This window comes from Ustilaginoidea virens, chromosome 2 (genome assembly GCF_000687475.1).
Source record: "Ustilaginoidea virens chromosome 2, complete sequence".
NCBI lineage: Eukaryota > Fungi > Ascomycota > Sordariomycetes > Hypocreales > Clavicipitaceae > Ustilaginoidea > Ustilaginoidea virens.
Genome location: NC_057317.1, coordinates 2,057,170 through 2,084,334, shown reverse-complemented (window position 1 = coordinate 2,084,334; position 27,165 = coordinate 2,057,170). Strand labels below are relative to the sequence as shown.

The window sequence follows — 27,165 nt, the reverse complement described above, 5'->3', positions numbered from 1 at the left end:
TTGCCCAGGAGCTTACGCCAGAGTGCTTGTCAGGCCGGTTGGAAAGTCGCTACGGCTGTGTGGGATCCATTCCCGAACCCTTTCAGCATCTGATGCACCGCCAGCAACAGCAGCGATTTTTCGGACATCAGCGTCTTGGAGCACGCTGCTCTCAACGCCTGGACAAGGCTCCCCTCGACCTGAATAGTCCGGCATTTGGTAGCTGGCGCCGTTCCATCTTACCCCCCGGACGCCAGCTGGTATTTTACCGGCTCGCGAGTCAAGTCGCTCAGGTCGCATCTTTCCGCGATGCTCTCCATATCCCTCTTCCACTGATCGAATTCAAGACTGGATATATAACACTCTGGTTCTAGGGCCTAGCGTCGATGTGTTATTATTGAGCCATTGGCCTCATTATGCCCGTTTATGAATTTTGTGTCATTACCGAAGGCACGCGTGCCATGTGAAGCAGATGAACCGCTTTTCCCGTTGGGCTGGCAGAAAATGCCGTTGATCTCCATATTTAGTGGTTTGTGACGAAGCTGTCGTTTTGGACACGCGCGCCATGGAAATGCAGAGCTCTGACGGAGAAATCAGGTTCCTCTATGGTAGATTAAGTTAGCGAATGAAATTTATGGATGCCTTTGGAAAAATAAAGTCATGAGACTCTGAAAAGTCGATGAGTTGCAAGACACGCGTTATCCTTCGTCTCTTCAACTTGATGACACGCTGCTGAATGACACATGGTGGTTAAAATGGATGGAGTTGGCCAACGTATATTATGGCCCGAGGCTTAAGCAAATCCTATTGGCCAAGATATCCTTGCAGAAGATGAGAAAATTGTCACGCATCCCCTTATTCACGTCTCACGCTTCGTTCCCTGATGTAAAATTCATTTTCATTATCGAGATGTGTGTCCCAACTGGGAGGGTCCGATTTAACGAAGCTGCAACACCATCTCAAGAATGACGTGAGACAAAAAATGTATCCGAGACGGATATTTTTCTGTAACTGAGCCATATGGGATGTTAGATCAGCCAGTACTCGTAGCATCAAAAGTAGGCGAGTGCTGTGATTCGCTTGCTATGCCGATTGCTTTTGGTAGTGGGCGTCAGAAGGGGCTGCGACAGGCCTTGGTCGCTTATGCTGCAGAAACACGCCTTGAAATGCAAAAAGTGCAACGACTTCGTATTCCTATTGGCATAAATTTGGTTTGCGGGGAGGGAGGCCGGGCCCGAGCTGGGGTGAAAGACGGCATGGCATGTTTGTTGCATGGCTGCATGGGGCAGGCGATTCAGATTCTGCCTCACGATGAGCGGCATCTCCAGGCAGAAAGCTTCCTTTCTGCTGGACTGGCTTGGCCCACCCATGGTCCCGGTCGGTTCGTCGACGGTTGCGTTGTTCATCAGTTGATCAGTTCGCGGCTCCATGACCATGCAAGCAAGAGTCATAGAGTCGTCTAAGAGCCCGCGAGCACGACGGGGCGTTGGATGTCGAGGATCATCACGTGCACGCCAGCACGTGTGCATCATTGGAGCCCCGGATCGTCGGGGTCTAAGCTGTGGCTGTGGCTGTGGCTTTCGCTAGATTTTGTCAACATCGTGAAAGTGTGAAAGTGGATGTTTGCAACCCGCCATCAACATCAAATGCAACATCAAATCATACGGCAGCGCAACGATAAATCCCCCATTCAAGCACACGCTCTTCCCCGCAAGACCTTCATGGCTACATTGATTATTCACCGAGTCTGACCGTGGACCCCAGCCTGGGCCACAGGACATACCACATTCTGCAGGGCATCGGCCATTGGCAACGAGAACAGAACAACCAGCGGCCCAGCACCAATCGCCGCGACGCGACGAGCAAATGTCAGCACACGCCTACAGCCCATGTCGGATGGAGCGGTCGTTTTATGCTTTTCGGCACAGCTGAGAAGAAATTCTGCTTGTTTGTCTATGCAGTCCGATAATCTCGCAAGAGCCGCAACACACGCCGCCGTCGACGATTCTCGTCCAAATCCTCCGCACCCCCGGCAAGAAAAACATTGGTTGGTGGCGGCAAGTAAAACTGCATTTAAACAGGGCCGGCGTGTTCCGTGCCCCGTTGTAGCAAGTGTTTGTACGCAACAGCAATTTCATTTTCCCTTTTCCCCCAGACAACGACAAACGCCCGCCAGAGCAAATATTTGCAAAACGTCTTGGCTGGGCTGATTTAAAAAGAATGGGCAGACGTGAAGGACGAGCATTATCAATTACCTACTGCTGGTTCTCTGGCGTTCTCTGATTACAGCCGGCTTAGCTTACACGATGGGGCCGCCGCGTGGTTGGAGCCCGGAGATGCACTGCTGCAAAACAGCTTGATTGGATGATGCTGCTGATATATACCTTTCCCGCCGAGTGTATGTCCCTTGAACTATTTTCAAAAACCCTGGTTCTACCCCGGAGTCCGTATAACCCCTTGAGCTATTTTCCGCCTTTGGGATGCTAGCCCAGCAAGCCGTCTGCCGACCCAACGCAGCGTTGAATCTTACTCCAGTCTCCCATCTCCCAGGAACGCAAAGCATCCACATCGCTCCCAAAAACAGCCGAGGCCCGAAACATGCGCCCTCACCACGTCCTCCCCCTGAACCCCGGTGCTGCACGCCGTGCCCCACGCGCAGGACGCGCCCCCAAAGTCACAAGGTGCAGGTGCAATAAGCGACAACGAGGATCCCTAGCACCCTCTTCCAGGGTGCAGCGGAACCCCTCCCCATCCGGCGATTCCGGCGATTTTCCACCTCAAGTGGCTTTTCCCGACGACCCCGCGCCCGTCAGTCTCGGCCGCCCAGCGCCGGCCCCACTTTTCCGACGTCACCGATCTTGGCTTGCATTGCTGCAGTGCACGATGGGAATATGGAATGTGCGCGACTTGGAGGTTTTTTTTTTTGTTTTTGTTTTGATGTGTTTGATTTCCTGCTTGGATAGCTGTTGTGGGGGTTGTGGGCATCTTGTATGGTGTGCTGCGCCTGGTTTGTTACAGTATGTATCCCATGGCATACCAGCGGTGCAAGCCCAAGTGTGCATTGTGCCGACGTGCAAATCGAGATACTGCATCTCTTCTCCCAGTAACTACACCCATATTCCATGCCAACTTATCCATCGTCATCGCAATCATCATAACCATCACCATCATCTTTGAATTAATAGCAATAAAAATTCAACGAGAAAAAACCACGGCATGGCAGAAAATTTCCCTACGTTCTCCCTCAAGACCTCACATCGGGTAAAGACATCACCTCCTTCAGAGAATGCCTCACCAAAACGAGCATCTTCTTCCTTTCGCGGTCGAGTACATGCTGTCAAAGTAGGCCTGCCACGTGTCTTGGAACTCGTGGCTGGGGAAAAGGTTGTTGTTGATCCCCATAGAGTGCAGAGGAAGAGCCGCTCCGGATGGGGGCGCATTAAGACTTGTCCGCCATCACGCTGGTGCACCAGACGGCCTGTGAGAACGGCTTTGTGAGCCTGCCGTGCGAGGTGGATGGCGAGTGTGTAGATGTGCCATTCAGGCCTGACACCATGGTTGTGTTTTGTGGAGCGGTAGCCATCTTGGTGAACGATGGGCAGATCAGGGCGCCCAAGCGCTGCGTCAAGTCGCCGGGAAGGGAGCAGAAAATAGGCAGCGCAAGGACGTTGAGCGTGTTTTTTCTGCGGCCCCAGCCGAGCTTTGCTTTTAATGCGCGCAAAACCGTGGAATGAGGAGGAGAATAGTTTTTGCGCACATGGGCCTGTTGAAGCTGTGACACGAAGACAGAACAAGAAATTCATCAGGTTTGAAAGGAATATCGTGAATTCAAAGGGCAAAGAATATATGCCGCTGATTCAAAAAAGCACCGAGTCCAGAATTCAGATGATATATTATAACCTGGGTTGGAATCGGGAACTCGCGCGAATCGCTTCTCCATAGCGTATAAACAGAAATGGAACGGGCATCAAGGCAAGGCTAATGAAGCCAAGTATGGACTTTCCCCATCCAAGACCCAGGGTTTCGTAAAGCGGCGCTCCAGCCAGAGAAACGAACGCTCTAAAGAGGGACCGTAGGATAGACATTGCGGCCAAGATGAGCGGCCCGATCTCCAGCCCGATGTTGTAGACGTAAATAACCATGGAGCCGAGCACAGACGACGTGGTGTGGAATTCCTTCATGGCCTCGTTGACGCCCGGGGCCGCGACGGACGAGCCGAGGGCGCTACAAGAAAACGCCAGTGAATATCCCTTGTCAAAAGGGGAGAGACAAAGATAAAAAAAAAAAACCAATAAAGAAATCAAGCATCGGCGACGGAGACGTACAGGATAAAAGTCATAGCCGCCAGAGCCAGGACAATCAGCCACTTCCTCTTTGCCGGCCAGTCGACTGCCTTGTCGGCATTTCCCTCTGCAAAATCAAATAATCAGGCCGTCTGCATTTTCTTCGTCCAAGAAAATGCCCTGCCCCGAGGGGCTGGAGCCCATGACGGACAAGACGAAGGAGGTTCTGATCCTGCGTCGAGTTGGAGGCGCAACGCAGCTGGGGAATATGGCGGCGGTAAAAGGAGGAATACGGCCTCGCCATGTCTAGGAATAGAAAACACAAAAAGACTTGACTCATTAATAGAATGCCGCCATCATTGGCGGTTGGCGGTCGGCGGTTAGCGGTCGGCAGTTGGCAGTGCGCGCCATCACTCGGCCGGTCTCGGCCGGTGGAGCCTGGGGTGGGGCAGTGGGTTGCAACTCGTTGGGTGAGGGGGTACTCCGTATGCTGGAATGGGCCTCGGGGTTGGCCTGGCAGGGACGCTGCCGTGCCACAGTTTGCCTGGGTCCCGGCCCCAGTATCCAAGGAAACCGCAGCTTCACCCATGCAATTCATGCTGGCCAGCGATTCAGCATATACTTCTTGGGTAGCCAGGTGCGGAATACCAAGTCCCTAGGTATTGATCACCTTGTGCGCCCCGCCCCGAGGGCCCAGGCCCCACACCCCGGCTCGCCTATCCGGAACGCTGAAAATAGCCGTCAGGCACAAACAGTCTGAAGTCGACCTTGCCTGCCAAACTTTTCAGGGTCTCGCTCGCTCGGAGTTCGGCGTCTCGAGTCTCGACAACAAGACTCACCTCGTCTCCCCAGCCGTCTCGAAATGCGTCCACCATTTTATGCATCCCGGCGGTGGCCAGGGCGGCCCGCAGGCTCATCGGCCGCTGATGGCAAGACAGGCCGCTCGACATGGTAGCCAGAGACGAGATTCTTCCCGGTGGCTACTTGGAGTAGGCAAAAACTCTCCAGCCATCGGCTGCTAATTCTGTCTCTGCTTTTGGGAAATAGCCTGCGTCGTCTATATTTAAAGCAAGACACCAACGAGTGGGCCACAACGTCTGAGCTGCACCTGCTCCCATCACGTCAGGCGGCGGCTGGAACCCACCTTTCACTTACCCAGGGACTTGTTCATTACCGCCGAACTCGTGGCCCGTGGCCCGTGGCCTGCCGCCGCGGTTGTGGAATCAAAGCACGGAACATGCCAATGACTCACATCCTCGGGAAGAGCTAAATATACAAACAGCTGTTGCCTTGCCGCCGAACGAAGCAACACATCATCAAGCCCAGGCCCGGCCACCGTGTCCTTGATACACGGCCATATCAACCCTTGCCCGCAGGTATACGCATATATCATACCGCCAGCATCGGATTGCCGCCCAGCGTTCCAAGCAAGCGTTCCCAGCATCTGCCACGAGCCCGCCCCCACCCCCTCGACCATGAAGACGGCGCTTTTTTTCCTCGCGCTCCTCGGCATCTCTTACGCTGACTCTGAGGATGAGGACTCTCTTGACCCAACCGCTGTTTTTGGAGTAAGAAGAAGCCCATCAGCGCCCCTCTCCGCCCTCGCCTCCTCAGCTAATCCGCTCCACAAGTTGTGCCATACTAATGGCTCTCGCCACACCTGTCACGTTCGGGACCTGTCAATCTATAACAGACGCGGGGGCGGGAAGATTGTAATGGGCGAGGAGAAGGACAAGATAATCCGCTGCAGTGACGAAGTGCGTCCGACGCGAGATTCCCCCCCCCCCCCCCCCCCCCCCCACCTTCCAACCCCCAAGAAAGCACCCTGATAACCGGGTCATCTTCACAGTGCCCCGAGAATGCAAACAAGCGAGGGTGCATGTGGTTCGGAGGGTACGCGACATGCGGCATCTCCACCAATCACCCAAAGGTCGTCTCACATCTCACGTCTTCTGTCTACGCGCCAGGACGACCCTTCAAGAGACCACAGCGGATGCCAAGCCTGTCGGAAATCGCGGAGGCGATGGAACACGAAGAAACGGGCCCTTCCGGCCCTTGGTACTGGGCAGGGAGCAGACACAAGCCTCCCGTCACAGGAGAGGGTCCGTTCGTCGGCGTAAGCAATACCCTACCCTGAGCAGGAGAAACGCCCTGCTTAGATTTCTTAATTGTAGATGTGCGAGACGAAGCAAAACTCGTGCTTCTATCCCTACATGAAGAGAGAATACACATCTCTTCATGGGCTGCGCCGCGCGGCCACCAAGTACGCAGCAATAATTGAGCGGGCGAGGTGCACCTCTTCAAGAGTAAGTGCGCTATGGGCAAGAACCTCCCTGGTTGCTATGGACTAATTTCTCTACTTGTTCTTGTTCTTCTCTTCAGTGTCGCAAGGACGGAAATCCCTGCTACAAGCGTGAGAAGAAAAGGAAGCTCATTTGCTCATGAATCACTCATCCGTCTCTCTCTCTTGGTGCTGCGGGGTCTTGCTCTGTACACTGGGACAGAGCTAGCCAGAGCTTTGCCAGGAGTCGGCGGCAAGAGCACTCCGAGGTCCCGGCCGGGGACGCTCAGCCTCCGAGTCTTGTGTCATGTCGGGGGCTGGGAAAGACGCGGCGTCAAGCGCACGGTGGGAGGCAGGCCGGGAAACTCTTCGCCTTCGAGCATCATTTTGCTGCTGTCCATCAACCCTTGCTTTGCTACGTTCTTGCCCGATAGATTCCATATTCTGGAGCCGAATTTCTTCCTTGTTGCGGACCTGTTGAAGGCGGTGCTCGTGGAGGACGGGAGAAAGAATCAAACAAGATTCGCCAATGACGAGTCCGTTCACCCACACGCCGAGATGCTGATGCTGGCCCATAAATAACCCCCGATACAGACAATGAGACTTTCAGCGGCGTTGCAGCCAGTCAATCCCATTAGCGACTAGTCCACGGCCGAAAGGCTGGGTTCGCCGGCCTGACCGAGCTTTTGCGGCGTCGGACTGCTCCGCAACAATAGCGCAGCCAATGCTATTTTGGGTGTTGAGAACTAGCCCAGTCTTGATCTGGGACATGGTTCGGGGCCGACTGCCTCTAATAATATCAATTACATTAATGTACATTTGTCAGAGAGAGGCTTTTTTTTTTTTCGTCTTTGAAATTCGAGCTAATTAAGGATAAGACTCTTACCGATCGATGCCTTCCTGGGCACATTGCCCTTGTTCATGCTAATCCACTGGCAGTTAACCCCGTCTCTTTGCCTCTTTGCCTAGTGGAAACGAGGTTAAGAAAGAATCGGGAGACACATTGCATCTGGGGTTGCGAGAATAGCTGCTGAAAAAAAAGGTAGATGCGTGAACAAACACAATCAAAGAGCAAAAGCAACGCAACATTATGAACGGTATTATCAACAGCTGTGGCATCGTCAACACCGCCTTCAACAGCAACATCGCTGACAGTGGTCCAACCAGTACTTCTCCCCCACCCCCTCTGACCCCCCCTTTTGACGCCTAGACTTCTAGCTTCAGATTCGAGCCCGCAGTTGCGTCAATTTATCCCAGTCACCCCGTGTAAACGGAACATATCCGGCCGACCCTGCCGGTAACCAGAAAAGTCTGTCCCCTTTGCCATCCGGAACCTTGCTTCCCAGAGCCTCGTGGTCGACCCCTTCATCCCGCAAATGTACCTTGTTGTGTTTGTAATTATCCGTGCTCATGCTGCCTACGCCCTGGCGCACCCGGATGAAGATGGGCACAGCATAAGAGGGTAACTCCCGGCGAAGCAGACCGGCAACACCGGCCCAGTCAAATGTGTCCGCGTCCCCTGTCTTGAACGTGACGGCTGCACAGCCGGCACGACCATCGTGGGAGGGAACTTTGACGCCGTAAACGTTTGCTTCGGCAATTTGCCCATGCGTGCCGAGCACTTGTGTAACCTCTGTCGTTGAAACGTTTTCCCCTTTCCAGCGATACGTGTCGCCTGTTTTGGTTTTTGTTTGTCACACCCCATATTATCAGTCACTTCTCCATCTCCGATGACGAGGAAAATCCGTCAAATTTGGATTGGACCTACCTAGCCGGTCCAGAAAGTACCAGTGGCCATTGTTATCTCGACGAAGAGCATCGCCAGTTCGAAAGTAAACATCACCCGGCTCGAATACATCAAACATTAATTTCTTCTTCGTTGCCTCGTCGGCCTCGTAGTATCCAGCCCATGCTTCCCTGGAGAGCAATTTGACGAGAAGCTCCCCGCCCTCTTCATATGGTAAGCGCTGGGCCAGTCCAGTCTCTGGCGATCTCCATACATCTCCAGTTTCGGGGTCAATCTTTACAGGCACAAGCATGTTATGGTACCAACGCCGAAGCAGCCAGCCATGATGACCTACTGCTCCTAAACCATAACCGCTTCTGTAGTGGTTAACAAGGAATACGACGCCTTCTGTGCTGGAGTAAAACTCGCCAATCTCGGACACTCCAAAGCGCTCCTGTGGTTTTATTGTGCCAAAAAGAAAGGCGGCGTGCGTCAGAATGTGAGACATCATCATGCTTCATTAGGAATCAAGGCCATACCTGGAAGTTGGACCAAAGTTCAGGGCTGAGTCCATTTCCCCAGACCAGCCTGATCTGGTGCTTCTTGTCGTTTGACGACGGTGGAGCTGACAGTAAATATCTGACGAGCTCACCGACTGAATGCATGCGTGGTTACTACAACGTTTTGAGAATGCGGCAAACCACGACATGACGTACCGTATACAAATATAGTAGCTTTGCTGTCAATGCAGTCTTCCCAAAATCTAGAAAGCGAAAACTTGGGTGCCAACGCAACTGGTAGCCCGCTCATAATATCGTTCATGGCGGCCAGTCCACCGGTGCCATGATACAACGGGATACAATAATACGTCCTATCGCGTCCTGGCCCGGATTTCTGCCCCAAGGGTTTTGTCGTGATGGAAGAGGAAATATAGTTTTTAACAAGGCTCATCACTGAAGCTTTGGGAAGGCCAGTCGTGCCACTAATTTGCTGCAATGAGCCAAACTGCTTCATCTTCTCCCCTTTATTTTTCTTTTTTTCTTTCTTTTCGCCCGGAGTGCAGGTTTGAGGCCAAGGAGTCTTACCTCGTATACATGAGCGCTAGCGGCAGAGCCAGCTTGGGATCATCGAAGCAAGTGGTGCTAGGTCGATTCCGGGGATATTTGGCAAGCCCGTTCCTAAAAACATCATTCAAAATGATGGGCTCCACGCCCAGGCCGCGAAGCTCTGTATCCGATGCCTGAATTCTCGAGGCGCAATCCGGCGCAGAGTCGTAAAGGAGAAACTTGGTGCGCGACAGCTTCACGCAATGCATCAAGGCCCCAGAGGCAAGGTTGTAGTTGATGAGTGCTGGGGCAGCTCCGATTGACAGCAACGCCAACCACACAAACAGAAAATCAGGACTGTTGTACAGGTACACGCCCACGTACTGCTGAGGCTGAACTCCGAGCTCCTGGAAGTAATGACCGTATTGGGAGACACGCTCGTATGCTTCCAACCAGGTGTATACTCCTTGGCGGGACCAGACACATTGCTCGTCGGGGTGCCGTTGGACGGCAGATTCGAATAAAAAGTATCCCGACCCCCTCTTGGCCTTGACTGTCGATTCCGGGAGCATTAGCTGGCTGTCGAGCAGGCTGCCGAGCAAGCTGTCGAGCAAGCTGTCGAGCAAGCTGTCGAGCAAGCTGCCGAGAGAGACGAGGGGACGGGACCTACCTGCGTTGGCGTAATTCCGCTCCCCCTGCTTCATGCGGGACAGAAAGCCAAGGTCCTTGCGAAGATGGAGTTTGGCATCTATGTACGCAGCGGCGGCGGCAATGCCCCCAACGGCAGCGGACAATCCGCCTGAAGCTTTACGAAGAGAAGCATGGGATAGGTAGTCAGTAATGAGAGCGCAGTGGGCAGTTCGGTCTGGATGATTTGTCGGGCCGTCACATGAGGGACCGACTCGTATGCCACCACGGTGTGGAAGTGTACCAGACCGATACCGAGTACGTACTTAGCGGCATTTTCCAGGCTCGGCTGCACAATGCGACCGACAATGAGCTTTGGGCGGCGTGCTTCAATCTTTAAATTGAGCCTGACATGGTGAAGGGTGCACCAAGCGGATGGTGTGCTGGGCACTGTTGAAGCACGAGAGGAGGCGAGGCGCAGTCGGTCAAAGGATGGAACAGGACCAAGTTTTAAACCACAACCCCTGCGAAAAGAAAAGATGAAGAAAAGAGTGATGCATGCACGTCGCAACGGTCCTGCAAGGCGGCACGTTTCAGGGACTCTGACAGGCAGGCGGCCAGGACCCCCGTTGATTACATTACATGTCTGGGTATCAATGTCTGGAGCACTGGCGGCGACAATCATTACAATGTACGGCGTAGTGGCATGAGGTTAGCGGCAATAGCTCTGGTCCGCGGCTGCACGGGCCCTGCGCTGCGCTGCGCTGCGCTGGGCCGCGCTGCGCTGGGCCTCTTGATCCCTACGCCTGCGACCAGACCAACCAGACCTCGAGGCCATCTCAAGCAACGGGGTGCCCAGGCCCATGGAGAAATGCCGCCCTGCCGCGCGAACTTGCGAATCCCGCTCGTTCTCTTCGCTGTCAAGCTGTCCGTCCAAGCGTCAGCCTTTTTTGTCTTACTCTCTACTCCGTACTCCGTACCTTTACGGAGGACTTGGCTCCACCATGTGCTTACATAATACAGTGTAGTCATTACAGATTGCTCCGCAACTTCCCCGCCGGCGTTGTACATACGAGCATCATAGGTACATAGGTCATTCATCGTATGGCGCTGGCGTTCAACTCGGCTCAACCCAAAAAAATGATCTACGCTTTGAGATTGGGATGCAAGATTTTCTGCCCTTTCTTGGGCAGGCATTTCTCGCTGGATTGGCGCAGCGGGAAAAGCAAGATTGAAACGAGTTTCAGATACCGCCGCTAGCACGCAGGTTCTGCAGGCTTTGTCATCGCATGTTGGAAACAGCTTTGCATAACCGCTTGATGAGAGCCGCACACGATTCCTCCCGTGTCGATTCCTCCCATGCATAAAGACAAGTCCAAATGGATCCATGGATAATCGAGTAACCTCGGTCGGATGGCGATAGGTGCCGTGTCTTGGCCCCGCTAAATGGCCTAAAAGTTGGTGTCATTTTAGGCCCTTGGGCAAGGGGGAGGGAAAAGAAAAAAGAAAGGGAAAAAAAAAACAAAAAAAAAAAAAAAAACAACCTCACGTCCGCCGCCGCCCCGCCCTAACCCCGCCGTCAGAGGCACATGTGTTGTGCCCCGCCGCAATCGGTACCAGAACTTGGCAATGTCAATGGCATGGCGCATATGAGTCAAACGAACCCTGAAGAGAATCTCGAGCCATTCCTAGGTTGAGATTTGGCGCAACCGCCTTGATACCCGTCGTCTGCATTCGAAGCCGGCCTATTCTGAATCATTCAGTTCCCCGCATCGCACTCGCACTCGACAATTTCAATCTCCTGCGCCGACGCAATGGCTGCCGCGAATGCTACAGAGAGGTTCCAGCTCATTCGCGAGAACCTCGCAGAGGTCCTGAACCCCGAAATCATAGAGTCTATTCTCGCCGAGGGCAGAAGCCCAAAGATCTACTGGGGTCTGTTTCCACACAGTCAGCGCTCTTTGCGAAGACGGAGCAAGTCTAATTGTCAATCCTGCCCCCCCCCCCAGGTACCGCCACCACGGGTCGCCCTCACTGCGGTTACTTTGTCCCTGCCATCAAGATTGCTCAGTTCCTCGCCGCCGGCTGCCAAGTGACCATTCTCCTCGCCGACATCCACGGGTTCCTCGATAACTTGAAGGCGCCGATCGAGCTGGTCGAGCAGCGCACTCACTTCTACCGCCATGTCATCACTGCCATTCTGGAAGCCGTCGGCGTCTCCACCGAGAAACTGCGATTCGTACAGGGAAGCTCCTACCAAAAGAGCCCCGAGTATATAATGGACCTCTACAAAATGACGTCGTTGGTGTCGGAACACGATGCCAAGAGGGCCGGTGCCGAGGTCGTCAAACAGACTGCCAATGCTCCCTTGAGTGGCTTGCTCTACCCAATATTGCAAGTGCTTGACGAGCAGTACCTGGACGTAGATGCGCAGTTTGGTGGCCTTGACCAGCGAAAGCTCTTCGTCGCAGCCAAAGAATGGCTTCCCAAGATTGGGTACAAGGAGGTGATTATGACCCGTTGCGCCTGCAGAGACGGCGGCAAAGGGCTTGCGCGTTAACCAGGTTGGCATAGCGCGCACATTTACTCAACCCCATGGTTCCCGGACTGCAGGGTGGAAAGATGAGTTCCAGTGATCAAGGCAAGTTGTTTCCGGCGGCTCGCGTAGACGTCTAGGGTCCCAAACAACAACAAGATCGCTCTTCTGACAAGGCTAGCAGACAGTAAGATTGACCTGCTCGATCCTCCCGAAGTCGTTTCCAAGAAGATCAAGAAAGCCATCGCCGCGCCTCAAGTTGTCGATGAGAATGGTGTCCTGGCTTTTGTCGAGTTTGTCTTGTTACCAGCCTCCGGTCTGAAGGGAGGGAAGAGAGAGTTCAAGGTTGACCGCGAGCGGGATGGGTTGGAACCCCTCGTCTACGACGACATTTCCCAAATGCAAGAGGACTACAAGAATGACACGGTACGGGTTCTTTTGACCATGCCATTGCGGCTGCATTGCTCACCAAGAGAGCCAGCCTTTGTGGGGATAATGCTGACGAGCAATGTGTGCAGCTTACCCCCCAGCTACTCAAGCCCGCCGTCGCCAAAGCTCTCAACGAGCTCCTTGCCCCTATCCGGACGGCTTACCAGGCATCCGAGGACTGGCAAGACGTGGCTCTCAAAGCCTACCCTCCGCCAGCCAAGAAAGAGAAGAAGGTCAGGGACAAGGGATCGCGTCACCCTGGAGGCGCCAAACCCGCTGGCGATGCTGCTCTCGCCAAGGCGATTGATGGAGGTGAAACACAGGTTGATGGCGCTGCCTCTGCGGTGGAGAAGTTGACGGTGTGAAAAGGGAAAGGACGTTGGACTAGAGAGATGCATCATCATCATACAACAGCGAAGCATTTGACTAACTTGTCAATCAGAAAGGAGATAGAAGGAAAGGGGAGAAAGGATGGTGGGAGGGGCCAAGGACGAAGAACATGGTTCCTACCTACCTCCTATATAGAGCTTGGAGCAAACAAGTCGAGACTGGTACACCCGCCGGCAAGTCATCTGTAAGTGACGTGAAGTATTGAGAGGTCTGGTTTGGTTCGTTGAGTCGAGTTCCACCATCCCAGTGGCAAGCGTTGACCCCAGGTTGCAGTCTGGTGGGTGTTTGGGCGGGTCGGGTCCCATCGGCTTGGTACTACTCCGTAAGCCGTAAGCCCCCGGGAGATGCACCACGTAGAGTATAGTACAATACACCTACATTAGATACATGCATACATACATGCACATACAGCGCCCATGCCAGAAAGCCCCAAAAAATCCCACGATACATGTATGTCTGTACCCAAGACTTTCTGCCTCGTGCAACTTGGCTCATCACATCCGCCGGGAAATGAAAAGACTGTCATTTCGACTGGCCGCGTGCGTCATATTGTCCCCAACCCAGTCGGTCAGCTACATACCACCACCGCAAAGATGGCATCGATAGCCTCGTCTCTTCAAAAAGCCCACGCCCCTGCCAGAAGGGCCGTCACCCGCGCTCCTCTTCTCGCAAGAACCTTGGCCACGGTTCCCACCCCCGAAAACCCCGACCAGGCGCCCCAGCCGAGGCGAAAGACATACTTCAAAGATTCCGCGGTAGCCCCCTTCTCCGACTTTGTCGCCACCTCCTCCGCCGCCCAGCCCCTCCCGCCCGCCGATGCCTACGCCCTGCGAACAGCCCAGGTCGGACCAGCCGGCAGGAAGAGGACCATCACGCGACTCCCCGAATGGCTCAAGACGCCCATCCCGGCCGGGAACGAGAACCTCAAGAAGATCAAGAGCGACCTGCGCGGCCTCGGCCTCCACACCGTCTGCGAAGAGGCGCGGTGCCCCAACATCTCCGACTGCTGGGGCGGGTCCGAGAAGAGCGCCGCCACCGCGACCATCATGCTCATGGGCGACACGTGCACGCGGGGGTGCCGCTTCTGCAGCGTCAAGACGAGCCGCAACCCTGCGCCCCTGGACCCCCATGAGCCGGAAAACACGGCCGAGGCTCTGGCTCGATGGGGCCTGGGCTATGTCGTCTTGACGAGCGTCGACCGCGACGATCTGCCCGACGGCGGCGCCAGGCATTTCGCCGAGACCATCCGCAAGATCAAGCAGAAGAAGTCTTCGCTGCTGGTCGAGGCACTCACGGGCGACTTCATGGGCGACCTCGACATGGTCAGCATCGTGGCCGACAGTGGGCTGGACGTTTACGCGCACAATGTCGAGACCGTCGAGGCTCTCACTCCGTACGTTCGCGACCGGCGAGCTACTTTCCAGCAGAGTCTGAGAGTCTTGAAGCACGTCAAGGACGTTCGAGGCAAAGAGGGCATCATCACCAAGACCAGCATCATGCTTGGTTTGGGTGAGCAGGAGCACGAGGTGATGGATGCATTGAGGCGTACGTACATAGCTGCCACCCTATACTCTTCTCCTCGTTTTCGTGATTCCCCAACTCTAACGGTCGGAAAACGAGCAGAACTACGAAACGCAGACGTCGACGTCGTTACATTTGGTCAATACATGCGGCCCACCAAGCGCCATCTCAAGGTCGACAAGTACATCACCCCCAAGGAGTTTGACATCTGGCGTGAGCGTGCTCTGGATATGGGCTTCCTATACTGCGCGAGCGGCCCCCTCGTCCGGTCATCTTACAAAGCCGGTGAGGCTTTCATCGAGAACGTTCTCCGCAAGAGAGCTGGTGGGAATGGCTCTTCCACCACGACGGAGAGCCTCGCCAAGGCAGTTGCCCTTGATGCAAAGACCCCCTAGACGGAAGCAAAGAGTTGAGAAAGACTTTCGCTTCGAGCACAACAGCTGCGTATTATTACTGTAAATAACTCCGTCTCTTGGGGGGGAAGAGGATCTTGGCACATGTGGCGTTTTGGTTGATTCAACAAGCAGAGGTGGTGCCTTCAACGACTGTCCTTCACATATGACCATAATGAATAAAGCGTCTCTCGGCGAGCTTGGACGCTTCGAGGCAGACCCAACAGGCCGCGAGTGGCATTTGGCCATCGAGGCCTTAGTATAGAGTTGTTCTTACAGAAACCGATGAATGCATCGCCTCTTCAAGACGTCGCTAAGCCGACACCGCCATGAGTTGAACTTGACATGATGATTGCCAATCACATCAATCCCCTGATCGCTTTTTAACTCCAACTGCTGTCCCAAAGTCCCTTCAATGCCGTCAACGCAATAAACACTGCCTCTTCCGTCCTGATAGTTCTGCTACCCTGGTTCGGCAATACATTCACCCAGTAGTCAAATAGCTCCTTTGTCCTGGGGCCCTGAATGTCCATCTTGGCCAACTCATCATCATTCATGGACGCGAACTCCAAGCCGCGCGGCCCCCCGAACACAATGAGCATGTGCTTGAATTTGAGAGGTTTGGGTGACGGGAATGCCTTGGAAATGGTCGTTCCACGCTCGGAAGTGCCGATGCTGATGTCATATCCACCCTCGTAGGGGCTTTCCGTAAAGACGGATGATAGCGAGCCACACTTGCGGACTGCATAACCCCAGTAATAGCCGCCTTCTGTCCTGGGAGCTTGTGGGTCAACGCACTCTGGATACTTGGACTGGTCTTGTGGGAAAAGCAGCGTGACCCTCGTCTTGGGCGGAATGTCCTCCTCAATCTCAACAGGCTCATCCAGCCCGACCTCGACTAGCGTTCCTTTCCCCGTGCTGGTTTTCCCGGGGACGGTGACGCCTTCGCGATAGGATATCCACTCCTTGGGATTGGGGTGGTGCGGCATATCCAGGCTGGGTAGCAGGGCCGTCATGCGTAGATTGGGGTGGAGCGGGAACAGAGTCTTGCGCATAAACGGCGGTGCTTCGAGAAATGACAGAATGTGCGTGAGGAAATGACAGGGATCGGTATCGCCAGTGTATCCGGCCGTGTCAGTGTGCTTGGGCCGAGACGCGGCCGGCGAGTCGTCGAACACGACCACTTCGTCTACTGAGAACACGGCAAGGGCTCGGGCGATCCGGCCCGGTGCTGTCATTCGCTGATCGGCTGTGGCTAGGCTAACAGATGGGGGAGGTCAGCGCAGGTAACGGTGCGTCATACGTGACAACGAGCCTTCCCGAAAGGATGGCGACGACGGACTTTGCGAGAATACTGCTTGGGACGGCAACGGACAGCGTCCAGTCGCGGCCGCCTGCTAACGGAGTGAAGCATGCTGAAGGCTTGAACGAAGACCGGTCCTGGTGGCTGCTATGAGCCGTTTTCCGCTTCTGCGCTTGCTGTCAGATGGCAACTTTGTTCGAAACGGGCCTCCGAGGCAAGACCGGCCTACCTTATTCTTCCGCTCGTGAAAGGACATTGTACATGTGCGGCACGACTTGACCTGCACTTCATACGTCCCAGAGGTACTACCAGTCGGTGAGACATGACGGAGGATTTTTATCGAAGCAGCACGAATACGTCCGGCAGAAAAAGAGACCCACGATGGAGACCGCCTGCCGCATGCGTGGACAGGCCCCGCCTTATTGGTTGACCAGATAAGGGTGAGCAGGGAGTGGCTCCAGGCTGTCCTCTTCCTTGACTGCACAAAGTACCTCGAACGACATTTCGCCTCTGCGAGTTTTACGAAACGGTTCCATCGAATAAAAAAAAAAAATGAGCGATCCTGTTGATATCAAGTCGCCTTCGGAGTGGCAGTCCCTGCTCTCGGGAACTTCTGTGGTAGTGACTGACTGTGCGATGCTCCCCCCATCATCAGCGCCACCCATGCATGGAAGGCTTTAAAATACTAACTGTCTGGCCACAAGTCTACGCCGACTGGTGCGGCCCATGCAAGATGATTGCGCCTCACTTCCAACGTCTCGCGAACCAGCATTCAGTGCCGAAGAAAATCGCCTTTGCCAAAGTCAATGTCGACTCGCAACAGCAGATTGCTCAGCAAAATGCCGTCTCGGCCATGCCCACCTTTAAGATCTTCCACAACGGCTCCTGCATCCAAACCATCCAGGGCGCCAATCCAGCCAGCCTGTCCGACGCCGTCGCCAAAGCAGTCCAGCTGGCGGGTGCCAGCAAATCCGCCGAAGCCCTGTTCAAGTCTCCAGGCCGAACCCTCGGCGGACCGCCGGTGCATGCTGCGTATGCGAGAAGAGAGTTCGACCTGGGCGGCTTGCTGAACATGTTTATCTCCTTTGTCGGTCTATACATAGTCTCCCTCTTCTCGGTACGTGTCCCAAAGAAGGAAGCAAGTCTGTGGGGCGAGCAAAAGGTACTGATTGTGTGTGTGTGTGTGTGTCTGAAGTTTGATGCGCAGAAAGCAGCCGAGCAATCTCGGTTCAACATTCACAACTCCGGGAAAGAAAAGTCCAAGCCGTCGCGCGGTTCCTCCTCAGCTTCTGGATCTGGGCCCTCGTACGCATCTCGCACCAGCGGTTCAGGGACTGCGGCTCGGCCGCCGCAGCAGAGAGCTGCGTTCAAGACATTGGCTGATCTGTGATGGGTAAACGGACCTGAACAATGTAGTAACGAAAGGGCGACGGCGTTTGTGGATTAGAAGGTCTCTTCACCCCCGGTTATTTCTTTCCCTTGGTTCTTGAATTGCAATTTTGACGTCCTGGGCTGGGATACTGCTCGTGTAAATAGTAATATTTCAGTGCCGCGCTTGCTATTATAGCTTGGAACATGACTGCTGTTCCCTGCTGGGCAAATGTATCTTGAAAAGGAACTGTCAAGTTGGGAATTTTTCTTCTCCAGGCACACAGCATCCCGCCGCATGATTTGCCAAAATCCATGTACGGAGGAGTAACTCCGTACCCTTGGTTTTCATGGCACGTATTTCAACAATCACGTGACGCCGTGGTGAAAGAGGCTACGATAACATCGGGCCCTCGGCACTTTGATCCCTGCCTGGTTCTTCACTGCGTCAAAAGGATGCTATAAAATGCTTTCATTTGGCGGCATCCGACATGCCTGCTCGAACTATCGTCGCAGTCCCGCATTTTCACTGAAAGCCCTCTCTCCCAGGTTGCATCGCGTACGGAGAATCAACGCCGGCCGTGGACGAACCCTTACCAACCGCGCAAGCAGTCTTGCGGCCGGGCGACGCTCCTTTTCTACATCGCCGTCGTCAAAGAGCGACTCTACGGCCGAGCCAAAGGAAAACTCCGCAGAAGACGTAGAAAAAGTTGTGCGAGATGCCAAACAGCGATTTCGGGATACTCTGCCCAGCGGGTACTTGAGTGAGCAAGAGTATGCTCTCTACGAGCGTTTGTACGGGCCCCCCCTGCGAGAAACCGAGCCGGAAGATGTTGGCATCCCGACGCATGCGGACATGGGCGCTGAGACGCCTCAGCCCAAGGACCAAAGCACGTTGCTGCGACAAGTCGATGGTGGAGAACTGGAGGAAGTGATTGGCGCGGTTGAGAGGCAGCAAGGCAAAGCTGACGAAGCTGGAAAAGACGCCGACGAATCAAGTGAACAAAGCCACCAGAGGGGTTTTGTTGACCGGGCTCCAGGCTACGCGGATATGGTAGCTAGGAGTCAGAGAGAGCACGATGTGCTCCAAAGATTGGTCCAAGACTTTGAAGCCGCGCACAAGAGTGTTTCAGACCACGGCGACAGAGCAGACGCGGTTGCCGAGGAAGAAGTGGACTCGGATGAAGCTGCAGACTGGCCGCCTGAAGAAGACGTAGCCCATCAAGAGAGAGAGTTGGGAGAGCATCGGCGATTTCACCGGTATACGCTGGATGGACGATTTCACGGCAGCCCGGTCGAGATTGCGCTGCCCCGGGAAGAGTTCCTCTTGCCGATTCGAGGGCTTCTCGAGAGAAGCCACATGAAGCACGTCAAGCAAGCAGCAGAGGCCGCCTTTGGAGGACCCGGCCTACCTACCTCGCCGTCCACTCCAGAGGGGAAAAGGAAGGGAAACATGGGAGGGGTCGGCCTTGCGCCCGATCAACGACACATGACGGAAATCGAAGCTGACGCGTTTCTGGCCAGCTACCTGCCTCCGGCGTACGCCTCCATCAGCTCGATATTGAGAGAGGTGCGGAAACGAGTGGGCAGCGAGTGGATTCAGTCTCGCCTGAAGCGGGGTGGCGAGGGGGAGGGCTTGAGCGTCCTGGACGCCGGTGGCGGTGGAGCCGGACTGGTAGCGTGGGAGCAGATTGTCGGGGCTGAATGGGCGCTCTTGAAGGACAAGGGCGAGGTAGGAGGGCCTAGGCCGGCGGGAAGGAAGACGGTGATTGCTTCCTCGGACCGGCTCCGACACCGGCTCAAGACGTTTCTGGACAAGACGACGTTCCTGCCGCGCCTGCCGGATTACCAGCACTCTGGAGAAATGCAGGGCAAGCACCTCGACGCGGGAGCCACGGCGCAGCCGCGCAAAAGCTTCGACCTCATCATCGCGTCCCACCTGTTTCTCAAAGAGAAGCAGGATCACTACCGGCAAGCCGTCCTCAACAACCTGTGGAGCTTGCTGAACGCCGAGGGAGGCGTCTTGGTGGTGATTGAAAAGGCGCACCCGCGAGGGTTCGAAGCCGTGGCGCATGTCCGAGACACCATCCTCAAGCGGTTTCTCCTGCCGCAGGCCGGGCAGCCGCAGCCGAGAGCGGGCAGCGGCACGGAAGAGCTCAACCCGGCGTATCATCGCGAGCTGGAGCAAGGACACATTGTGGCTCCCTGCTCCAACCACGGGACGTGCCCGATGTACAAGACGGCCGGCAAGAGCAAGGGCCGCAAGGACTACTGCCACTTCAACCAGCGCTTCGTGCAGCCACGGTTCTACGCCCAGGTGGTGGGGAAGCAGGCGAGCAAGCAAGGCGAGGTCGAGTTCAGCTACGTGGCGGTGCGCAGGGGCGTGGCGAGGAAGAGCGGCGCCACGGGCCGGGACGCGACGGATCGGGCGTTTCGCGGGTACGAGAGCTCGGAGCAGGCGCCGGACATGCAGACGCTGCCGCGGCTGGTTCTCCCGCCGCTGAAGCGCAAGGGCCACGTGACGCTGGATCTCTGCACGGCCGCGGGGGACATTGAGCGCTGGACGGTGCCCAAGAGCTTCAGCAAGCTGGCGTACCACGACGCGCGAAAGTCGCGATGGGGGGACCTGTGGGCGCTGGGGGCCAAGAGCAGAGTCTGGCGCGGCGTGCGGGTCGGGAGTGGAAGCGGCGCGGACGTGGGCGGCGACGGGGGACAGCGAGCAGCAGCAGCAGCAGCAGCAGCAGGAGGAGGAGGAGGAGGAGGAGGAGAAGCCGCGGCGGATGGCAAGAAGAAGAGGCCGCGCAGCAAGGTGGGAGCCGCCGCGGACGAGGAGAAGGCGCTCAAGGAGAGGCGGCCCAAGACCAGAGCCGCCAAGCAGCGAGACTTGATGCAGGAGCTGCTCGACGCGGAGGCGCGGGTAGAGGCGGAGCTGGACGAAGAGTTGGACGCGGAGGCGGAGGCGGCGTGGGAGGAGGCGGCAAACGTGGGGGGAGGGCGGCAGAGCGTTGACGAGGGAGGCGTGAAGACGCAGCGCCGTGGGATTTGATACCGGGCCATGTACGAATAGGCGGCTGGATACAATGTAAACATCGAGGATGCGGTGAAGAGCGCACAATGCCCAAACACGGGTCACCTAAGCAGCACCGCGTGCGTATATGACGTGAAATTCTCTTCTCTTTTACTTCTTAGTTTCAGAGGAGGGGGAAAGGATTTTGACACCCGTAGGCTGTCCGTAGGCGCTTTGCCTCGTCAAGGCAGTAGTAGTCCAACATACCTGGACGGTCTCGTGCGAGCGAGTGCAAGGACTGCTTTGTGCAGCTTTGTCCCAAGAAGATTGCCGCCGGCGATACGATGGCGGGGCAAGACTGGCGGGGCAAGGCTGGCGGGGCGACAAGGGAGTTTGGGAAAGTGGAATGGAAAATGGAAACGGGCAAATGGGCACATGGGAATTGGAAATGGCAAATGGCAAATGGCAAATGGCCAATGGCGTCAGCCTCGACGCGGATTGGGCAAGAGCGGGTCCGGCAGGTGGTGCAGCCCAGCAGCCGGGACTCGGCGGCGACGAGCGAGGCAGGCGCAAGGGGCAATTGCGTGCTTCGGGCCGTCGGCTTCGTCGTCGGCTTCGTCTGGCGGCCGGCCTCGACGGCCCACGCCAAAGCCACGCTGAAGCCACGCCACGACAGGCAATAAACTCCCCCCCGGGCGCCGCATGGCGAGAGGCAGCAGAGCTTGTCTGTCCTCTGCTCTCTCCCTCGCCGCCATGGTCTGCCCGTCTCGCATGTTGCGCGCAGCCATGGCCGCCCCAGCAGCAGCAGCAGCAGCAGCATCATCACCACCACCAGCATCATCATCACCACCGGCATCATCATCACCACCGGCATCATCTTCACCACCACCACCACCACACGCCCCCCTCCTGCTGGCCGGCATCGACGCCCGCGCCAACGTGCACCTTGTCGTCGGCGCCAGCCCCCTCGCCTCGGCGCGCTGCGCGCAGTCCCTCGCCGCGGGCGCCCTGCCCGTGCTGGTTGCTCCCGCGCCGACCCCCCCCGCCGCCCTGCCCGCCGGGCTGGGCCCCCCCGTCGCCGCCGGCCGCGTGACGTGGCTCCCGCGCCCCTTTGCCGACGAGGACCTCCTCACCCTCGGCCGCGAGCAGGTCGGCCGCGTCGTCGACGCCGTCTTCGTCTGCTGCCCGGGCGGCCCGCGCGACCCGCTGGCCGCCCGCGTCGCCCGCCTGTGCCGCCGGCACCGCATCCCCGTCAACGTCGCCGACGCGCCGCACCTGTGCACCCTCACCCTGCTGTCGACGCACGCCGACGGCCCGCTGCAGGTGGGCGTCACCACCAACGGCCGCGGGTGCAAGCTCGCCGCCCGCATCCGGCGCGACATTGCGGCGTCGCTGCCCGCCGGCCTCGGCGCCGCCTGCGAGCGCCTCGGCCGCCTGCGCCGCGCGATCCAGCGCGACGACGACGACGACGACGACGGCGGCCTGCACCCGGAGCGGCACCCGGAACGGCACCCGCACCCGCACCCGCACCCGCACCCGCACCCGCACCCGCACCCGGACCTCGACCTCGACCTCGACGACTCGCTCGACCAGCGCGCCTCCTTCAACGCGCTCGTCGGGGACCGCGGGGACCACGTGCGCGCCCGCCGCGCGCGGTGGCTGGGCCAGGTGTGCGAGTACTGGCCGCTCAAGAGGCTGGCCCGCATCGACGACGCCGACGTCGACCGACTCCTCGCCGCCTACCCGGGCCGCTCGCCCTCGTCTTCTCCGCCGCCGCCGCCGCCATCCCCCTCCCCCCCCAAGCTGGGCAGGGTCGTCCTCGCCGGCTCCGGCCCCGGCCACCCCGACCTGCTCACCACCGCCACCCTCAGAGCCATCCAGACGGCCCACCTCGTCCTCGCCGACAAGCTCGTCCCCTCGGGCGTCCTGGACCTGGTCCCGCGGCGCATCCCCGTCCAGATCGCCCGCAAGTTCCCCGGAAACGCCGACCAGGCCCAGCAGGAGCTCCTCGAGACCGCCCTCCGAGCCGTCCGGTCCGGCAAAACCGTCCTCCGCCTCAAGCAGGGCGACCCCTTCATCTACGGCCGCGGCGGCGAGGAGGTCGCCTTCTTCACGCAGCGCGGCCTGGCGTCGCGCGTCACCGTCCTCCCGGGCGTCACCAGCGCCCTCAGCGCCAGCCTCTTCGCCGGCATCCCCGCCACCCAGCGAGACGTGGCCGACCAGGTGCTCATCTGCACGGGCACCGGCAAAAAGGGGAAGCCACCCGCGCCGCCCGACTACGTGCCCAGCCAAACCGTCGTGTTCCTCATGGCGCTGCATCGCATAGGCGGCCTGGTGGCGGAGCTGACTGCCCATACCACCACCACCACCACCCCCGGTCGCCGCGACGACGATGACGACGACGACGACGACGACAGCCCAGCCGACGCTTCCGCTTCCGCTCCCCCCCCGGTAGAGCCGCGCAGCCACCAGAAACGCAGCCTGTTCCCCCTCGAAACCCCCTGCGCCGTCATTGAACGCGCCAGCTGCCCCGATCAGAGAGTGATACGTACCACGCTGCAGCATGTCGCCGAGGCCGTCGAGTCGGAAGGCAGCCGACCGCCGGGCCTGTTGGTCGTCGGCCGCGCATGCGAAGCGCTTTACGAAAAAGAGGCGGGCCGAGCATGGGTCGTCCAAGAGGGGTTCAGGGGCTTGGACGCTGATGCTGAGGACGACAACTGCATGGTTGCATTGCAGGCCGCCATGGACAACGTCGACGTCGGCGACACCTGAAATGGGGGCCTGACTCGTTTCTTCTTCTCCTCCTTTTTTTTTTCTTCTTCTTTTTATTTTTTTTTTTTTCAACCCTTTTTCTCCGGGGGTGGGGACACTCAACATGGACTGGAAGCGGGCATGCGTGTTTTCCATGGTCGGAAAATAAATCGGATAACCAGCACCACGTCGCGTCCTTCCACATGGGCATGGGATGGATGACATGGGTGCCGTTCAACCCATTCACCGCGTAAGACGCTTTGTTTTGCATGGGCGCACCGTGGACCGCCCTCTGCCCAAGCGCTCCGTAGCTCGGGCCATGATGTCGACATTCATCGTATGCTTCGTACACATGCACCAACTTCATCTTCAACAACCGAAAAACTTGGCCTCAGCTTGTACAGCGTGGACTGTTCACTTCTGTCAGACTCACTCGTCGACCCCATCGCCATCTGCTGCTACTAGAGTGCTGGACCTGGGTGCCCCCCGCAGCCGGTTCCCTATGCTAATGCTATGCTATTTTCCAAGTTTCGACTTGAAAACAAAAAGGAGAAAAGGAGAGGGGGGAGACCATGTGCAGTTCGATGCAAGCAAGCCCCTGCATGATTTCTGTGACACGGCGTTCAGTTGGGCCTAGTACACGTTCTCCGAAACTTTATGTAAATATATATATATATATATATGCAATCGAAATGTGAAAAAAAAAAAAAAAAAAAAACATCGACGGTCAAAATGCGTAAACTCTATATTAATACCTCCGGAAATGCTCGCCTCAATTTTCGCCTCACCACGTGAAGCTCTCCTCGATAAAGTCGACCACGGTGTCGCCCTGAACCGCTCTGACTGCACCACGCACATCGTCCGCAAGCGCCCCCGGCCCGCAGACGCTGACCACCATGGCACCAACCTGCTCTTGCACCTCCTTGCTGAGCAGTAGCGGGATGTTGGGTCGACCGGGGAACAAGGTGACCGTCGAGCTCGTGCTCACAATGTCCTGCGGGTTGGTGGGCCGAGTCACAAAGACTTGAATTCGGAGCACGTCTTTGCGATTGGGTACTTGCAAAACCGTGTCCATGAACGGCCGTATCCACTCCAACGACTCGTAGGTTCGGACCACCCAGATGAGCGTAAGACGCCGGGTGGCGACAGTGGCGTCATTGTAGCCTTGCAGGTGGTGTCTCAGGTACGAGATTTGATGTGTGATGCCCGTCGACCCGGCGAACAGGACAAGGTGTCCGTACGAGTCAAGGTTGTGGTGGCCAGCATAGGGACCTTCCATTGCTGCTCGGAGGCGGACCCCTTTCGGCGACAGACTGGCTTCCTGGAAGAGCTTGCGGGTCAGGCCAGTCTGCGCTCCGATGATGAAGGAAACAACCGTCGTCGCTTGCGACTTATCAACCACGCCATTGAGCGGCGACTTTTCGGATGTGGGTAAAGCCTCGCCGCCAGAGTGTTCTACCCACGCAATGGAGAACGGATGGCTCTCCCAAGAAGTAATGCCGGCAAATCGTAGGTAGGCGTGTGTCCCCGGTCGTATGTCCTTGTATCGTGGAAGGTGGAGGGTGACTCGAGTGACCTCTCCCGGCATGGCTTCACAATAGGCGTCGGTGAATCCCTTCCTCGACCAATTCGTGTAGGCAAGCCTGAGAAATCGAACGAACCGGTCGGCGAACCATAGGGCCATGACGCTCATGATGTAGGGTAGCTGGGGTAAGCCACCCGCAAGGCCCGAAGTTGCGCAGTGAACCCACGTAGCAACAAAGGCGACCAACGCCAGCAGGATGTGGACGTTGAGAAACGTTTCATAAAAGGCATGCCGAAGAGGCGAGACGGCCAGAATCATCAACAGAACCAAGGCGATGGTGCCGATAAACCCAGATCCGATAAAGCTACCCTCCGTGACGCTTCGGAAAGCGTCACCCCAGCCCTCGTCAGCGACGGCTGGGATGGCCCACGCGACTGTGTGTATGAAGATTTCAATCACCACAATCCGCCCCAACCATCGATGCAACAGGTTGTATGTGTCGAAGCTGATCTTGAGCATCCAAATAAAGGGGTTGTTGCGACCTGCAAAGATGATCAGTGGCAACATGTTGACCACCGCCAGAGTGCCTGAGCGGCCACGGAGCTCGGCGCACAGGGCGTATTTATTCCGAACCTTCCAGTCGAGGAAGAATAGGTAGGCGACGTTGCTGCCCAGGTAGGAGAGAAGGAGGATGGCGTGTAGTCTGGAGGGCAGCGTGCCCACGTTGACGACGGAAGAAAGCCTGATTTCCCGGTTGTGACGCTTGTTCCACAGAGGCGCATATATCATGTGCTTCTTCATGGCCGGCATCCAGCCCCACTGAGAGAACTTCCAGTATGACTGCTTCTCTCGAGGCATGGACATGGCTGAAACTTGTCGAAGCTTGGCCCACAGGATCTCCAATATTCTAACGAGTAGCACAATCATGCCCACGATACCCAACGTCCACCAGAGGACATTTCGGAACAGAATATTCATGGGCTGGTTTACACCGTTCAGCGCCGTGTGGTACGGTGCAATCGATGAGCTTGGCTGTGCTTGCAGTGTCTCGTTCCCTCTCACCTCCAACGTCCTTGTGAACTCCATCTTGTCTGGGGCAACGCTGGCGATCCAGCACTAGCAGAAGGAAATCGAGCAGGGAGGGGTTGAAAAGGGCAGGGGGGAAGGAGAGGGCGAGGGGAGGAGGGGGGGAGGCGAAAAGAGAGGGCGAAAAGAGAGGGCGAAATAGAAGTTATGAAAAGCAAGGTTCTGAGAAGAAATCCCCGTATCCAAGCAGTAATGTTGTGACAAAACTGTTTTGGACGGATTCCCAAAGTCCGGTAATGATGAAAAGGGAGAAGCGCCAATCTTATTTACATGCAGATGCTTAATAGCATCATGCACGCATGGGGAAGGAATCAACTTGCAAGCAAGGCCTGTGGCAAAGGAGAGAAAGAACACCCGCGAGAGAGCGGCAGCTTCGGTGAGCCAGACGGGCAGGGTCCCGAGTCCCGATGGTGCCGGAAACGAATAGATTTCGACGAGCTATATTCAAGGCGACGTAAGTGAAGGATTCCGAAGGAAGGTCAGCAGGAGACTGGCGTGCTTGCCAGGGCTCATGCACGATCGACGCCGGAATCCCGAGCTGCCCAGCAGTGAAGATTAGGACGGGAGTAGGGGCAAGGGTAAGTAAGTAATGGTATCGGATGGGAAAGCGACCAGCGGTCCGCGGAGCAAGGCTGAAGCTGGCGGTGCAAGGCTGGTGGTGGTGCCAGGGGGGACCACCACGTTTCGTGGGTATTCCGAGCCTTGATGCAGACAAGGACAAGAGGTTGGGGCGAGATTGGTACGGAATAGGTATATGTCTGCGTGCAGATCCGAGTAGCCAAGCAGTACGCTGCGTGTGTGATTGAAGCCCAAGAGGTCGACGGCGAGGTGAAGTCGCAAAATAATCTTATAAGCTGTGAGAGAGGCAGCGTTTATCGTGACTTCGATGATGTGAGAGTGACGCGCAGCGCCAGC

At 56.7% G+C, this 27,165-nt stretch overlaps 10 protein-coding genes across 10 annotated transcripts; 5 read left to right on the top strand and 5 right to left on the bottom strand.

Moving 5' to 3' along the window:
• Nucleotides 1-12: 12 nt before the first annotated feature.
• Nucleotides 13-279, bottom strand: UV8b_02313 (uncharacterized protein; the record flags this gene model as incomplete). Its single annotated transcript, XM_043139811.1, has 1 exon — nt 13-279. The coding sequence occupies one exon, from the start codon at nt 277-279 to the stop codon at nt 13-15; it is 267 nt and encodes an 88-aa protein (XP_042995745.1).
• Nucleotides 280-3,418: 3,139 nt separating this feature from the next.
• On the bottom strand, nt 3,419-5,212 carry UV8b_02312 (uncharacterized protein; the record flags this gene model as incomplete). The annotated part of the gene is made up of 4 exons (XM_043139810.1): nt 3,419-3,662; nt 4,036-4,203; nt 4,305-4,389; nt 4,990-5,212. The coding sequence occupies 4 exons, from the start codon at nt 5,210-5,212 to the stop codon at nt 3,419-3,421; spliced, it is 720 nt and encodes a 239-aa protein (XP_042995744.1).
• Nucleotides 5,213-7,763: 2,551 nt separating this feature from the next.
• On the bottom strand, nt 7,764-10,278 carry UV8b_02311 (uncharacterized protein; the record flags this gene model as incomplete). Its single annotated transcript, XM_043139809.1, has 7 exons — nt 7,764-8,218; nt 8,312-8,723; nt 8,809-8,924; nt 8,986-9,251; nt 9,355-9,868; nt 9,986-10,120; nt 10,269-10,278. The coding sequence occupies 7 exons, from the start codon at nt 10,276-10,278 to the stop codon at nt 7,764-7,766; spliced, it is 1,908 nt and encodes a 635-aa protein (XP_042995743.1).
• Nucleotides 10,279-11,756: 1,478 nt separating this feature from the next.
• Nucleotides 11,757-13,272, top strand: UV8b_02310 (uncharacterized protein; the record flags this gene model as incomplete). Its single annotated transcript, XM_043139808.1, has 5 exons — nt 11,757-11,877; nt 11,952-12,448; nt 12,517-12,583; nt 12,663-12,904; nt 12,997-13,272. The coding sequence occupies 5 exons, from the start codon at nt 11,757-11,759 to the stop codon at nt 13,270-13,272; spliced, it is 1,203 nt and encodes a 400-aa protein (XP_042995742.1).
• A 618-nt stretch (nt 13,273-13,890) lies between these two features.
• On the top strand, nt 13,891-15,213 carry UV8b_02309 (uncharacterized protein; the record flags this gene model as incomplete). The annotated part of the gene is made up of 2 exons (XM_043139807.1): nt 13,891-14,842; nt 14,921-15,213. 2 exons carry the CDS (start codon nt 13,891-13,893, stop codon nt 15,211-15,213), a joined length of 1,245 nt encoding a protein of 414 aa, XP_042995741.1.
• Nucleotides 15,214-15,593: 380 nt separating this feature from the next.
• Nucleotides 15,594-16,769, bottom strand: UV8b_02308 (uncharacterized protein; the record flags this gene model as incomplete). The annotated part of the gene is made up of 3 exons (XM_043139806.1): nt 15,594-16,470; nt 16,553-16,680; nt 16,743-16,769. The coding sequence occupies 3 exons, from the start codon at nt 16,767-16,769 to the stop codon at nt 15,594-15,596; spliced, it is 1,032 nt and encodes a 343-aa protein (XP_042995740.1).
• A 296-nt stretch (nt 16,770-17,065) lies between these two features.
• Nucleotides 17,066-17,903, top strand: UV8b_02307 (uncharacterized protein; the record flags this gene model as incomplete). Its single annotated transcript, XM_043139805.1, has 3 exons — nt 17,066-17,144; nt 17,218-17,630; nt 17,721-17,903. 3 exons carry the CDS (start codon nt 17,066-17,068, stop codon nt 17,901-17,903), a joined length of 675 nt encoding a protein of 224 aa, XP_042995739.1.
• Nucleotides 17,904-18,347: 444 nt separating this feature from the next.
• On the top strand, nt 18,348-20,927 carry UV8b_02306 (uncharacterized protein; the record flags this gene model as incomplete). The annotated part of the gene is made up of 1 exon (XM_043139804.1): nt 18,348-20,927. One exon carries the CDS (start codon nt 18,348-18,350, stop codon nt 20,925-20,927), a length of 2,580 nt encoding a protein of 859 aa, XP_042995738.1.
• Nucleotides 20,928-21,641: 714 nt separating this feature from the next.
• Nucleotides 21,642-23,660, top strand: UV8b_02305 (uncharacterized protein; the record flags this gene model as incomplete). The annotated part of the gene is made up of 2 exons (XM_043139803.1): nt 21,642-22,211; nt 22,341-23,660. The coding sequence occupies 2 exons, from the start codon at nt 21,642-21,644 to the stop codon at nt 23,658-23,660; spliced, it is 1,890 nt and encodes a 629-aa protein (XP_042995737.1).
• Nucleotides 23,661-24,423: 763 nt separating this feature from the next.
• UV8b_02304 (uncharacterized protein) lies at nt 24,424-26,250 on the bottom strand (the record flags this gene model as incomplete). The annotated part of the gene is made up of 1 exon (XM_043139802.1): nt 24,424-26,250. The coding sequence occupies one exon, from the start codon at nt 26,248-26,250 to the stop codon at nt 24,424-24,426; it is 1,827 nt and encodes a 608-aa protein (XP_042995736.1).
• Nucleotides 26,251-27,165: the final 915 nt, after the last annotated feature.